General features: G+C 44.8%; 1 protein-coding gene across 1 annotated transcript in view; it reads left to right on the top strand.

The window, feature by feature from the left end:
* Window positions 1-14,104, top strand: part of WDR74 (WD repeat domain 74) — a 96,161-nt gene that overhangs the window by 42,776 nt on the left and 39,281 nt on the right. The window contains exon 5 of the mRNA XM_068261363.1: window positions 4,756-4,899. Within this exon, the coding sequence (XP_068117464.1) occupies window positions 4,756-4,899 (144 nt within the window). The remainder of the gene's footprint in view (window positions 1-4,755; window positions 4,900-14,104) is intronic.

Here is a 14,104-nt window from a genome sequence, read left to right as displayed (position 1 = left end):
ATGCTGCGGCCACCTACTACTGTCTACACCTATCCTTGGCTACCTATGCTGCGGCCTCCTACTACTGGCTACACCTATCCCATGCTACCTATGCTGCGGCCACCTACTACTGGCTACACCTATCTCTAACGCCACCAGGACTTTTTCAGTAGCAGGGGCCGCCTTTTTACAGTTTTACCCTGTACCCCAAATCCCGGCACATGATTGTGCGGGCAAATGCCTGCGATCGCAATGTTGCTGGTAGCAGGCGGGATTGGCTGCAGGGGGGAAAAAGTTCCCTGTGCCAATCCATACATGTCCGCCCAGACAGAGCTGCAGCGCTTCCTTCCGCTGCCACCTTCCGTCACCGATCGTTTGATTTATGAATAGGAACAAAATTCGCATTCATTAATCTCCCCACAGGCCACCTGTGATGCAGGCTTCCATTGAAGCCTGCGTCACTTCCCTAGTTACAATGTAGCAACACAGAGGGCCTGATTCACAAAGCGGTGCAAAGTGTTTGCACGCCAGTGAAAAGCCCTTTATCACGCCTAAACTCAATTTAGGCATGATAAGAAGAAACTCGCGCAAATTTTCCGCGCGCAAACTTTTGCGCACGCAATCGCGCGGCGCACGGTGCACTGCGCCCATTAAACCCTATGGGCGCTGTGCGCGGAGTTGCGCGGTTTTGCACGCGATAAAGAGCACAAAGCGGTGCTAACTCAGCGGTGCAAAGCTTATCACGCCTAAAGTCTTTTAGGCGTGATAACTGAGTTATCACCGCTTTGTGAATCAGGCCCATTGTTTCCTATGTAGCGTTCTTGTACTTTACATAGGATTTGCTCAGTGGGGACATCTTGTGGCCAAATAATAAAATTACACCTACTGACTTTAGGGATTAAAAAAAATTCATATGTATGTCAAGAGGGCATATTATTATAAATTTATGGTCTAAAAATTAGCGATGGATGTAAAACTGAAAAAATTTACTTTTATTTCCAAATAAAATATTGTCACCATACATTATACTAGGGATATCATTTTAACGATGCAATAAGTGGGACAAATGGGCAAATACAATGTGTGAATTTTAATTACGGTAGCATGTGGTATTTTATAACCATAATGGGCGAAAACTGCGAAATAATGATTTTTTTCAATTTTTTCTTAATTATTCCCGTTAAAATGCATTTAGAATAAAATAATTCTTAACATAATTTACCACCAAAAGAAAGCCTAATAGGTGGCAGAAAAAACAAGGTATAGATCATTTATTTGCGATAAGTAGTGATAAAGTTATTGGGGAATGAAAGGGAGGAGCGCTGGAATGGGAAAATTCCTCTTGTCCATAAGGTGAAAAATACCCGCAGGCTGAAAAGGTTAATGTAAGGGGGGCCGCGGGTTCAAATAATTGTATAATACCGTATGCCATCATATCGTGAAATTTTTTTTAGACGGCTACGTACACGGGCTCGATTAAACTCGGTTGAGGTTCTGCCGAGAATCTACCTTGTTTATGATGCACCTCTGTGCTCCAGCGAGCAATCTGCCTGGTGGATTGATTAGTCCCTAGCGCCGGTCAAGGGCAATGTTCTTTTCACTCACTCTGTGACGCTGCTTTGCGTGCCCCTCTGTCAATGTTTACTTCTTCAGGAGGATTAAGTGGTTCGAAACCGAAGTTGATTTGAACACTCTGAGATTACATTAGCATTGTAAATTGTATCCCCGCTTGTATTACTAAAAAGTTATAGGAGCAATAATTGTGATAAATCAATCAAAGGGAAATCTAAGCATCCGTGATGTGTAATTTGGTCTAAAGGTGGCCAAACATCAGGCGACTTGGCGATTGACCATCTAATTCAGTTATTATAATTGGATGAAAATCAGTGCCGCCAAGTGCATGCCCGACCGGCAATACGACCAATCACGCGCCGAAATTGATCGCATTCGCCGATCACACATCCTGCAAGTTGTAGGGCCAGCTTGCTCAATCGGGTGCTTGGCGGTAACGGCGAGTGATATAAGGACGAGCGACGAATGCAAAGAAACCCTCGGCTCTGTTCCCCCTAATGTTTAACGTGTCGTCATCCCCGGTGCCCAGTACAAGCTATACTTTGCCTATCCGCGATCGCCGCTTGTCCTCTGCTGGCTCTGGGCGCACTCCTTGCTCCATACGTGCGCATCCCACATGGTTGCCTAGTAAGGGCACGTTTGTGATGTCAGACTTCACGCACGTGCCCACGTTACAAGACAACCACGTGGCCAGGGGCGTAGCAATAACCATAGCAGCTGCCATGGGGCTCTGGAGCATAGGGGGCCTAGGTGGTACTTAATGTATTCACCATTAACTTTTTGTGTTCCTCCACACTCAAACTTTGCCTCAGTGCCCATGAGCTATATGCAGTGTTGATCAGGGCTGTGGAGTCGGAGCAATTTTGGGTACCTGGAGATGGAGTTGGAGTCGGTGGTTTCATAAACTGAGGAGTCTGAGTCGGATAATTTTTGTACCAAATCCACAGCTATGGTAAGTATTAGACTAAGGAGTCAGAGTCAAGAGGTCAGAGCCATTTTGGGTATCTGGAGTTGGTGGTATCATAAATTGAGGAGTCAGAGTTGGAGTCGGAAGATTTTTGTACTCACTCCACAGCCCTGATGTTGATTGCATGAAAATGTAAGTTGCCCAGTTAACTAATATCCATAGGGTAGGGGCAGGCAGTTTTGCTTATGAGTGGCTACATCTGAGGGCCCGATGACATTTTTGCTATGGGGCCCCATGATCTCTAGCTACACCACTGTACGGTGACGCACGTGTATGGACAGCGAAGGAATCTCGGAGCAAGCAGAAGCCACATACACACTTCATACTTACCGTATATACTCGAGTATAAGCTGACCCGAGTATAAGCTGAACCCTCAACTTTTACCAAAAAAAACCTGGGAAAAGTTATTAACTCGAGTATAAGCCGAGGGTAGGAAAAGGCACGGTGCAGGTAGAATTTCAGGGTGAATCCTGCCTATAAGTCTTGTAAATAAATGCCCCAATAGAGTAAGTAAATGAAAAGTGGAGCATAGGCAGATTCTAACTACATAAAATTGGCACTACATTTACGCAGTTCTGTCACCATATGCCATAAGTTTACTCCTGGTCACTTTACATATAATAAGACATAATGTAGTGATTAATACCTGCAATAACTGTCATCTTATGATTGATACCCACAATAGCCATCTTCTCCCTGCTGTACATGTTATGGATGTGTTCCCTCGGGTGCATGCCATTCAAACTCACTGATCCGCGCTGTCAGGTCCTCTAACTTCCGAGCTCTGGGTCGGGGGGCGGGCCTTTGTATATTCAGAGCCATGCATGCCATTCAAACCGACAGTTGCACTCCGGGTCACCGCAGTACCGTGGTCGAGGGGCGCACCTTCGCATATGGTCCTGCGGTGACCTGGAGTGCGGCTCTGTCAGTTTGAATGGCATGCTTGGCTCTGAATATACAAAGGCCGGACGCGGAGCTCGGAAGTTAAAAGAAACTTGACAGCGCGGCTCTATCAGCTTGAATGGCATGCATGGAAAGGCTCGCCCTCCTACCCGAAGCTCAGAAGTTAGAGGACCTGACAGCGCGGATCAGTGAGTTTGAACGGCATGCACCTGAGGGCACACATCCATAACTTGTACGGTGGGGAGAAGAAGGCTATTGCAGGTATCAAGAACAGCGGGTGGGGACAAAGCCTTTGCCGCGCAGCTCTGCTCTGCCAATGGTGGGGGTGTCCGCTTGGGGGAGATTTTACATTTATGGTTGGTGTATAGAGTATAAGCTGAGACCCCACTTTTAGGCCACTTTTGTGGACCCAAAAACTCTGCTTATACTCAAATATATGTGGTACCTTGCGTGTAGTAGTCTACTAATCGATCCCTTTTTCCACTGCTGCCTCCTGTTTGTCCACTGTGATCAATGGAATTCTTCATCCTCCATTTTAAAAATGGTGATGACCGTGTAATAGCTTCCAGGTCAGCACACTGCTAAACTATAATATTGCCCACTTGAGCCATAGGGAAGCATGGACATTATCTTGCACATCAGTAGTCCATATCAGTTGGTGTCAGTTATAACTGAAAGAATATTTCAGTTCTAACAAAATCTTGGAAGGAGTCATTGTTAGAAGTAAAGGTGTGCATCTGAGAGGAACTGACAATGAGGTTAAGGTGTCATTCTAATTTTCAGGTACAGCTTATATTTATTTTAAATAATTTCATTCGGTTCAAGTTCACTACACTTATGATTTGTATGTGTAGTACATCTAAGAAACAAAACGTTAGCAGCAGAGATATGAGTCTAATATTGTTTCCAGTACAGGAGGAGTTAAACTCCAGTTTTTATCTATGCAAAAGAGCTTCGCTGAACTTTCAGACTTTCAAAGTCGCAGAGAGCTCTGTCTTCTGAAGCTTAATATCTCAACTGTCTGTCACTGTATTTTGTTTTTTTCCGCAGAGGAAAGTTCAAAGGGTCATTCGCTCTGCTCTGTGAAATCATTAGAATGCTGAGTGTAGTGTTTAAACTGCAAATATTAGAGAATGATGCAATGTAAATTTTTCTTTGCTACTAATGTTCTATTAATTATCCATACTACACAACCAATTCATTATATCAGAATTCTTTTTTTGCTTCAGTGTCACTTTAACTGTTGACATTATTTTACTGTACGTGTATTTGTGCTCTGTTTACTCAAGCATTGTCCTTCTCTTTTTCTCTGATAAAAATATATTTGTAACAGCTCGAGGTGCACGTTGGCGCTGGAGTTGAGAAGATGCGGCAGTGTGATGTTCATCGTAACAAAGTTGGGACCGGAGGCAAAGAAAATGACTTAAAGATATGGGATTTGCAAAGAGCAGAGGAACCCATTTTCAGAGCCAAAAATGTAAGTTGCTGAAGTTGTGAGAGACTGTGCAACAGCTAGCTGTAGCAATGATGTTAGTTTAGATAGTGTCATCCTACCTAATAATAGGCAAGTGTCTCTGCGTCCCATGTTTCTGTGTCATTCCTTTTTTCCGTTATGCGCATGTGCAGGGACGCAGAGACACTGCCGAGAGCTGGGGGGAATGACGCGCTGCAGAGGACAGGTCCAAAAGGGGGCCGGCGTGTGCGGTGCGCGTGCTAATGAAAGGGAGGGGGAGAGAGATCTGGGGGGGGGGGAGAGGGGGTGGTCGCGCCCGCTTTTAAAGGGGCCCAGTGCTGGGAATACACAGCCATTTAGATGGCTCGATAGATAATTTCCGCCACGTTCGATCTCCCACCCGCCCGACCATTTTTCCGCTCGATTCCTCATTGAACACAATGGAAAAAGATAAGAAAACCGAGCGGAAGATAAGAGAATCACCTGCGGAATCAAGCGGGGAATCTATCGAGCGGGAGAATCGAGCAGCAAAATTAAGCCGTGTATGCCCAGCATTAGGCCTAGTGCACTTATAATAAAGCACTGCATAACACTCTCGTATCTCCCTGAAGATCAAAACACACACCCTTTCAGTAAATAAGTTTATACACAATTAAAAACAATTTTTTGTCCATTATGCAAAGATTTTGTTGGTTATGCTTAGTTGAAGGAGGGATTTAGTCCTACACGGGTAAGCTTCTTACTGTTTCTGTTCTTCTGTTCATGCTGTGCTGTAGATTTATCAACATCAATGTGCAGTCAACTGGAGCAAAAGTGGAGAACTTTGCTGTGACAAGAATCCTTGTTTTTCCTGCAATCCTTCAGGGCAAAGGTTAGACGTCGACTTATCAGGGACAGCACCTCCCCTATAAAACAATGACATAGTTAGTCCACCCTCATTGCTGTTTGTTCCTGCGTCCAGGCAGGTCAGCATCTCCCCTTTGGATGAATCCTGTGTGCTGGGCTGCAGGTGGATCCTTCTGAGTGACTGAGACTGCAGCACTGAGGCAGTCTGGCCGTGCACCCCGGGCTGGAACTTTTGCTGGGGTTTGCCTACCTTTCTTTCCCGCTTCCAGTGAGAGCAAGTGTGGAAGGCATGGGTTCCCCTTGCGGTGGAGGTAAGCCAGCGACCATGTGCAGCGTGGAGCGCATTGGGCCGCATGGCCGCGTCCGAATGTGTAATTTCCAGTGGATATGCCCGATGTAATATTTTATAGAGGCTGGCTTGGGACTTCCTCCTAACTTCCGGTCCACCTGTCGTCCAATCACGGCAGGCCGGATATGTTTAAAGGGGAGGATGGGCGGGCCTGTGTAGCACTGTTGCTTGGAGGGAGTTTTTCCTGCGCTGGATGTGACAGTTTGGAAGCATGTCAGACGCTGAGAGGATTGAGAGCAACCAGGCTGCCCAGAAAGGTGAGATAATGGCTTTTCTTTCTGGGCTGAATGTGCTATAACTATGAACAGAGTTTCATACCTTGTTGTTTTGTTTGTTTGCAGGCTAAAACTGCTGAAGCTGCTGCTGCAGATAAGCATAGGCCCCCTTCTAATTATAAGAGATGCTCTTTGTGCAATTTTAAGCCGATGTTGCCCTATGCAAAGACTCTCTGTCAGTTGTGCATAGAAAGGGTTATAGGGGAGGAGCCAGGTCACTCTATTGAGGATACATTGAAATCCTTTAGGGTGCGTTTCCACTAGTGCGGTGTGAAATCTCGGATTGTCCGCGGACGAATTCGCATGCAGGAGCGAAATCGCATGCGGTTGTATGCGAATATTACTGCGAATTTGCATACGATTTCGCATGGATGACGCTGTGTGCGAATTTAACCATGTCAGTGCCTGTGTGCTTTTTCATTGATTCCATGCGAAATCGTATGCGAATTCACATGAAAATTCGCATGAAAAAACACCATGCGAATTCCCTATTAAATACATTGTATGCGAATCGCATGCGTGTGTGCGGTGTCCGAATTCGGATGGCTCTGCTGAGCAGATTTTTCCTGCACAAGAAAACGCTCCATTTTCCTGACAAGTGGACACAGGCTCATTCACTTTTATTGGTTATGCGAATTTGCATGCAGGGAACGCATGCGAATTCGCGTTAGTGGAAATGCACCCTCAGAGAGGATATTAATGCTTCATTTGAATCATTTAAGTCCTCATTATTGAATGCTTATCCATCTACTTCTCAGGTTGCTGTATCTGGAGTATCTGATAAAAGATAGGATAAAATTATTTATGCACTAATGAGGGGTGATAGATGGTGAGAATATATGTAGTATGTGGTGTATTGATTTACTGTGAATAATATGGGGTAGTAGTAGCACTCTGTGGAATATGAACTCTGGGACATGGTATAAGTATAGAATAGTATTAGCACTACAGTGGTTTGCAAAAGTATTCAGTGAAGTTTTCCACATTTTGTCATATTACTGCCACAAACATGAATCAATTTTATTGGAATTCCACGTGAAAGACCAAAACAAAGTTGTGTACACGTGAGAAGTGGAACAAAAACCATACATGATCCCAAACATAAAAAAAAAACTGAAAAGTGGGATGTGCGTAATTATTCAGCCCCTTGAGTCAACACTATGTAGAACCACCTTTTTCTGCAATTAGAGCTGCCAGTCTTTTAGGGTATGTCTCTACCAGCTTTGCACATCTAGAGACTGAAATCCTTGCCCATTCTTCTTTGCAAAACAGCTCCAGCTCAGTCAGATTAGATGGACAGCGTTTGTGAACAGCAGTTTTAAGATCTTGACACAGATTTTCGATTGGATTTAGATCTGGACTTTGACTGGTCCATTCTAACACATGGATATGTTTTGTTTTAAACCATTCCATTGTTGCCCTGGCTTTATGTTTAGGGTCATTGTCCTGCTGGAAGGTGAACATCCGCCCCAGTCTCAAGTCTTTTGCAGACTCCAAGAGGTTTTCTTCCAAGATTGCCCTGTATTTGGCTTCATCCATCTTCCCATCAACTCTGACCAGCTTCCCTGTCCCTGCTGAAGAGAAGCACCCCCAGAGCATGATGCTGTCACCACCATATTTGACAGTGGGGATGGTGTGTTCAGAGTGATGTGCAGTGTTAGTTTTCTGCCACACATAGTGCTTTGCATTTTGGCCAAAAAGTTCCATTTTGGTCTCATCTGACCAGAGCACCTTCTTCCACATGTTTGCTCTGTCCCCCACATGGCTCTTGGCAAACTGCAAACGGGACTTCTTATGCTTTTCTGTTAACAATGGCTTTCTTCTTGCCACTCTTCCATAAAGGCCAACTTTGTGCAGTGCACGACTAATAGTTGTCCTATGGACAGATTCCCCCACCTGAGCTGTAGATCTCTGCAGCTCATCCAGAGTCACCATGGACCTCTTGACTGCATTTCTGATCAGCGCTCTCCTTGTTCGGCCTGTGAGTTTAGGTGGACGGCCTTGTGTTGGTAGGTTTACAGTTGTGCCATACTCCTTCCATTTCTGAATGATCGCTTGAACAGTGCTCCGTGGAATGTTCAAGGCTTTGGAAATCTTTTTGTAGCCTAAGCCTGCTTTAAATTTCTCAATAACTTTATCCCTGACCTGTCTTGTGTGCTCTTTGGACTTCATGGTGTTGTTGCTCCTAATATTCTCTTAGACAACCTCTGAGGCCCTCACAGAGCAGCTGTATTTGTACTGACATTAGATTACACACAGGTGCACTCTATTTAGTCTTTAGCACTGATCAGGCAATGTCAATGGGCAACTGACTGCACTCAGACCAAAGGGGGCTGAATAATTACGCACACCCCACTTTGCAGTTATTTTTTTTTTAAATGTTTGGAATCATGTAAGATTTTCTTTCCACTTCTCACGTGGAATTCCAATAAAATTGATTCATGTTTGTGGCAGTAATATGACAAAATGTGGAAAACTTCAAGGGGCTGAATACTTTTGCAAGCCACTGTATGTGGGATTAGTAGATATAAGGAGGGTAATTGTTGCCTAATTAAATTATGTTGTGTAGACTGCTATGGCTGGCCTCATGAGCTGCTATTATAATGTTGGGTTTGGTTTTGAATGTTGCTGGCCCAGCTAGGTGTTGCCTTGGCAACAGGTGATGAGAAGCTGCACATCGTTTTTAAGGCCAGTCATTGTTTGTTGGCCTTTTTTTTAAGCCACTCCCATTATGCTAAATGATATGTGTATCACTTTTGTTGATATGGATATCACCCTCATTATAAGCCCTCCCTTGTCATGATACCATTAAGATAATTCAGGTTATAAGTAGGAAGAGTAAGCTAAAGAATTTCATCTACTTCAATTTTAAATTTAATTTTAGGTGCATTAGTTTTATTATATTACGTTTTTATTTCCCCTTCGGATCAACATCTATGGGCGCAGACGGCACAGAGGACATTTTTGTCTCTGTAGTCCGTCTGTATACATAAAGATGGCCGCTGCCGAGCCCACAGGAATTCTGGGTGATGTAGTCCTGGAAAGCTATAGGGTGGGTTGCGCAAAGCGGAGGTTTGTTGGGCAGTGTAGTTCACATTCAGGCCGCCAACCAATAGGAATTGAGATATAGAGAGTTTATGGGAACTGTAGGCCTTAGAGAGGAGTAGCCAATAGCATTAGCTGCCTGTTTGGAATGGCAGTGGCGAATGAATACAGCTGAAGCAGCCGATCATGTGATGTTAGAAGAAGATACATATAGCGTCTCTCAGCTCTGATTGGCCAAGCCCCTGAGTAGTCATTGGACGAAACTAGTAGGGCGGTGCCTAAGGAGCTGATAAAACGCTGGAGGATCCTTTTGGAATTGATTTTATATGTGCGTTTTATCTGATTTGGATGGAATCCATCTTTTCAGTAAGGGAGCTACTGTTTCCATGGGCCTTTATGGCATCTCTGGATCTAAGAGCTGCATATCGGCATGTGCCGATTCACCAAATATCTAAAAAAAATTCCTAAGATTTGCAGTAAGAGTAAATGGGATGTGTCAGGAACTGGCCCCACGGCATGCCTGCAGATACGGTTCCCGACTGAGGGTTTTGACCAGATCGCGAGGGGAAGCAGCCTTATTCAAGCTAACACAAAGCTGTCACCCCTCAAAACACTTCTCACTGCCACAACTAGCTGCTGCTAGACACTCTAACAATTCCCACTCTGCTGTCGAGTGGTCTGCACTCAGTCCGGCGTTTTCGTATTTGGGTCAGCTTTGCGCTTTAGGCCAAATACGGGAACGCTACACACACACAATACAATCACACAGTAGCAAGGCACAATCAGGCACTGAACTTGTAACGCAAATTACACTGCAGTCTCTCTCTAGGCTATGAGCTGTTAGTACATCAGAAGTCAGGCTTATTAAATAAATATTTAATATTACAAAAAGTGGAACAGTGCAGACAGGAATATGTACAAAAAGATTTACAAAAACAAAGTAAAAATACAAAGACACACAACAAGACAGTTTGCTAAAAAATAAAAATGGAAATAAAACGTTACCAGCATGAACAGAGCATTGTTTGCGAGGAGCATGCAGTCCGACCAGTAGCCGGGGCAGTTCTAGCTTCTCTATCTCCTGGGAACTACACATTTTTGAGTGTTCTCTGTTGACTTTTATAGCACGCAGCATATCCCGAGGGTACATGTCCAGATATAATTTAATTTCCTCGAAGGTTTGCACAGAAATCATATCCTTGCTGGCTGTGATATGCAAACTTCAAAGGTTCCTGTTTTAGCTTCCAACTTTCCAGACTTCAGTCAGTCCGATTGTATATTGGCTGTTTACATATACACAGAGTTCAAAGCAATGCAACACCTTTTCAGCAGATTCAGGACAAAATAGTGGGTCGTTACCTAATTACCTGTTTCCTTGCTAGAGGCCGCAGTGTCCAGAGGAGACTGACTGCTAATGTACTTTACATGGCCATACAGACAATTAAATTTGCAGCTTCCTTCAGCCAGGTGACAATTATACCAGGGCTGTGGAGTCGGAGTCGTGGAGTCGGGCAATTTTGGGTGCCTGGAGTCGGAGTCGGGAAAAAATGCTCCGACTCCTAATGAATTTGTAACTGTAATTAAAATAGAAAATATGATAAAATGTTCTATTTCTCAGATAATAGTCATTAAAAATAATGTATATATACAGTAATAGCTGTGCTTAGTCCACAAAAATGAAATAAACCAATCAAAATTACTTACTTGTGCTGCTCCAATAAAGCAGTCCCGTATTTTTAAGGTCAGATATACAGATCTGATTGTGACTGTATATATGATGTGTACACAGGAATCTCTTATATATGTTACGGCCAGAACCCGAAGTTTGGCCACTTCTAGTTCTGGCCGGCCACTTCGGGTTCTGGCCGGCCAATGCGCGAAGTGGCCGCTGCGCTGCGGCCAATGTTAGAAATGGAATGATTCCTCAGAGGTTAATGTATCTTCTGGCCGCAGCGCAGCGGCCAAACGTATAACAACTTAGTGAATTTATTGCAATTCAGCCGGCGGCAATGTAACAATTCAAGCCGCCGGCTTTTTTCTTCTGCCTCTCTCTCCTACCCCCCCTCTCCCCCCCCCCCTCCCCCCCGCCTCTCTCGCTCTCCTATGGGCCGCCGGCGGGGACACGCGTGTCCCCCCGGAGTCGTTCGTCGCGGGGGATCCTGCTGTTTTTTGCAGAGCGGGTGCTGGCAGAAGCAATGTCTGCAGTCTCCCCGCTCTGCTGCCCTGGCGCCACGAACGACTCCCGGGGACACGCATGTCCCCGCCGACTGCCCATAAGAGGAGAGAGAGAGGCAGAAAAAAAAAGCCGGCGGCTTGAATTGTTACATTGCCGCCGGCTAAATTGCAATAAATTCACTAAGTTGTTATACGTTTGGCCGCTGCGCTGTGGCCAGAAGATACATTAACCTCAGAGGAATCATTCCATTTCTAACATTGGCCGCAGCGCAGCGGCCACTTCGCGCATTGGCCGGCCAGAACCCGAAGTGGCCGGCCAGAACTAGAAGTAGCCAAACTTCGGGTTCTGGCCGTAACATATATACTAAATAACATCTATGCTGTAAGAATAAAGCCTGATGTGTAGCTGTGTCACTAGAGATGGTCACTGAGATGGAAATAATTCTGCATTGATGCTGGTTTATGCAAATGTATGCACTCCCTTTGCTGATGAAATCAAATAATTTGATATGTTGTTAAAATTTGGTTTGGTGACTACAAATAAAAGGGTACCTGAGACGGATGAAAAGTAAAGTTTTATACATACCTGGGGCTTCCTCCAGCCCCCTTCAGGCTAATCAGTGCCTCGCTGTCCTCCACCACCTGGATCTTCTGCTATGAGTCCTGGTAATTCAGCCAGTCAGCGCTGTCCGGCCGCATGCCGCTCCCACAGCCAGGAACATTCTGCACCTGCGCAATAGTGCTGCACAGGTGTAGTATGCTCCTGGCGGCGGAGTGTGTGCATGCGCACTACGCCCGGCTGGCTCAAGTACCTGGACTCCTAGCAGAAGATCCAGGTGGTGGAGGAGGACAACGAGGGACTGATTATCCTGAAGGCGGCTGGAGGAAGCCCCAGGTATGTATAAAAATTTAATTTCATCTGTCTCAGGTTTACTTTGTTACACAGTAGTACTATACATATGCACTCCCCACAGAGCTGCAGGGAATCCACTGAGAATGTTGTGCACATTGAACACAGAAGTGTTGTCTGTCACCCATAAACCTTGTTCAGATTGTGCATGAAGAATGTGTAATAGAGGAAGTATCTCCTCATTCCCCTGCAGAGTACCTGCACATCATTCTTACATGTACCCACACTTACATTGCCTAGGGCCTGATAGATGTTCTTTGTTCCGGTTTGTACCTTTTTACAAGTACTCTTACCAAGGACTAGTTTTAGTCTAAAGGGAATAAATATAGTAGTCTACATATCCTTCTCACTTCAGTTGTCTTGTAATATTCCTAAGCGTTGGCAGTTAAGAGACTTATTTCATGTTACATACTTTTAATCAACAAAATTGTAATATGCAAATTAGAGGAGTCGAGCAGTCGGAGTCGGTGGAATCCTAAACTGAGGAGTCGGAGTCGGTGGATTTTTGGACCGACTCCACAGCCCTGAATTATACCCCCAAAGCCAGCTGCCAGACTGGCCTCTTAACATACATACACATCTGAAATAGTACACAGCAGATAGAAAAATGACAAATGTGGCTTCCAATGGATACAGGTTATACCAAATGGCCGCTGTATTATATGCAATGTCACCAATGGCTGCTATGTTATGACAGGATGGTAAAATCCTACCAATTTGTTTGCCTCCCGTTTGGGATCACTTCTGCCCCAAAAGTGTTCACAAAGATTCTGTGAAAAGCATTGATTCCGTTAAGAGAGCAGTGAATTTTTATCATTCGGTATTTAGACGACTTGCTTATTCTCGGAAGTTCAGCAGAACAGCTGAAAAACCATTTAGATCTGGTATCGGAACATCTCCAATCCACAGGTTGGATCATCAACCGGGAGAAGTCCTCTCTGATTCCAAGTCAGAAAACTCCCTTTCTCGGCATGTTAGTGGATTCAGTAATGCAGATGATTTTCCTTCCTCCAGAAAAAATTCTATAGATAAGTTTGGCAGTGAAATTATTACAGAGGGGAAGACAAAGTTTCCCTAAAGATTATTTTGTCTGTGCTGTGATTAATGTCATTCACAGTGGTGGCAGTACGCTGGGCGCTGGCGCACATCAGGAAGCTGCAGAGTTTCCTTCTAGAAAATTGGAACGGTCGTCCACAAACATTAGATTTCAAAGTCAAAATCCCTCAAACTGTTGTGTTGTCTCTGCAATGGTGGTTGGAGGAATCCAACCTTGTGAAGGGCAGGCCTTGGAAGGAGCCTGTAGACAAGGTAATAACTACGGATGCAAGCGCTTGGGGCTGGGGAGCTCATATAACTCACCGATCCTTTCAGGGGAAGTGGACAAAACTGGAGTCTCAAAGGTCATCCAACTGGAGGGAATTAAGGGCAGTAAAGCTAGCCTTATGTCAAGCGCAATCGACACTGTCACAGTCCAATGTTCTGATCCAGTCGGACAACGTTACGGCAGTAGCATTTGTCAACAACATCCAGACAGATTGAATCTGTCAGTCTGGATCCTGGATCCTGAATTAGCCTTACTCAAAAAATTGGGAGTATCTGACAAGGCGGCCTCTACATTGATTGTTAGCC

This window comes from Hyperolius riggenbachi, chromosome 11 (assembly GCF_040937935.1).
Source record: "Hyperolius riggenbachi isolate aHypRig1 chromosome 11, aHypRig1.pri, whole genome shotgun sequence".
In the NCBI taxonomy this organism is placed as follows: domain Eukaryota; kingdom Metazoa; phylum Chordata; class Amphibia; order Anura; family Hyperoliidae; genus Hyperolius; species Hyperolius riggenbachi.
This window is presented reverse-complemented; position numbering and strand designations above follow the sequence as displayed.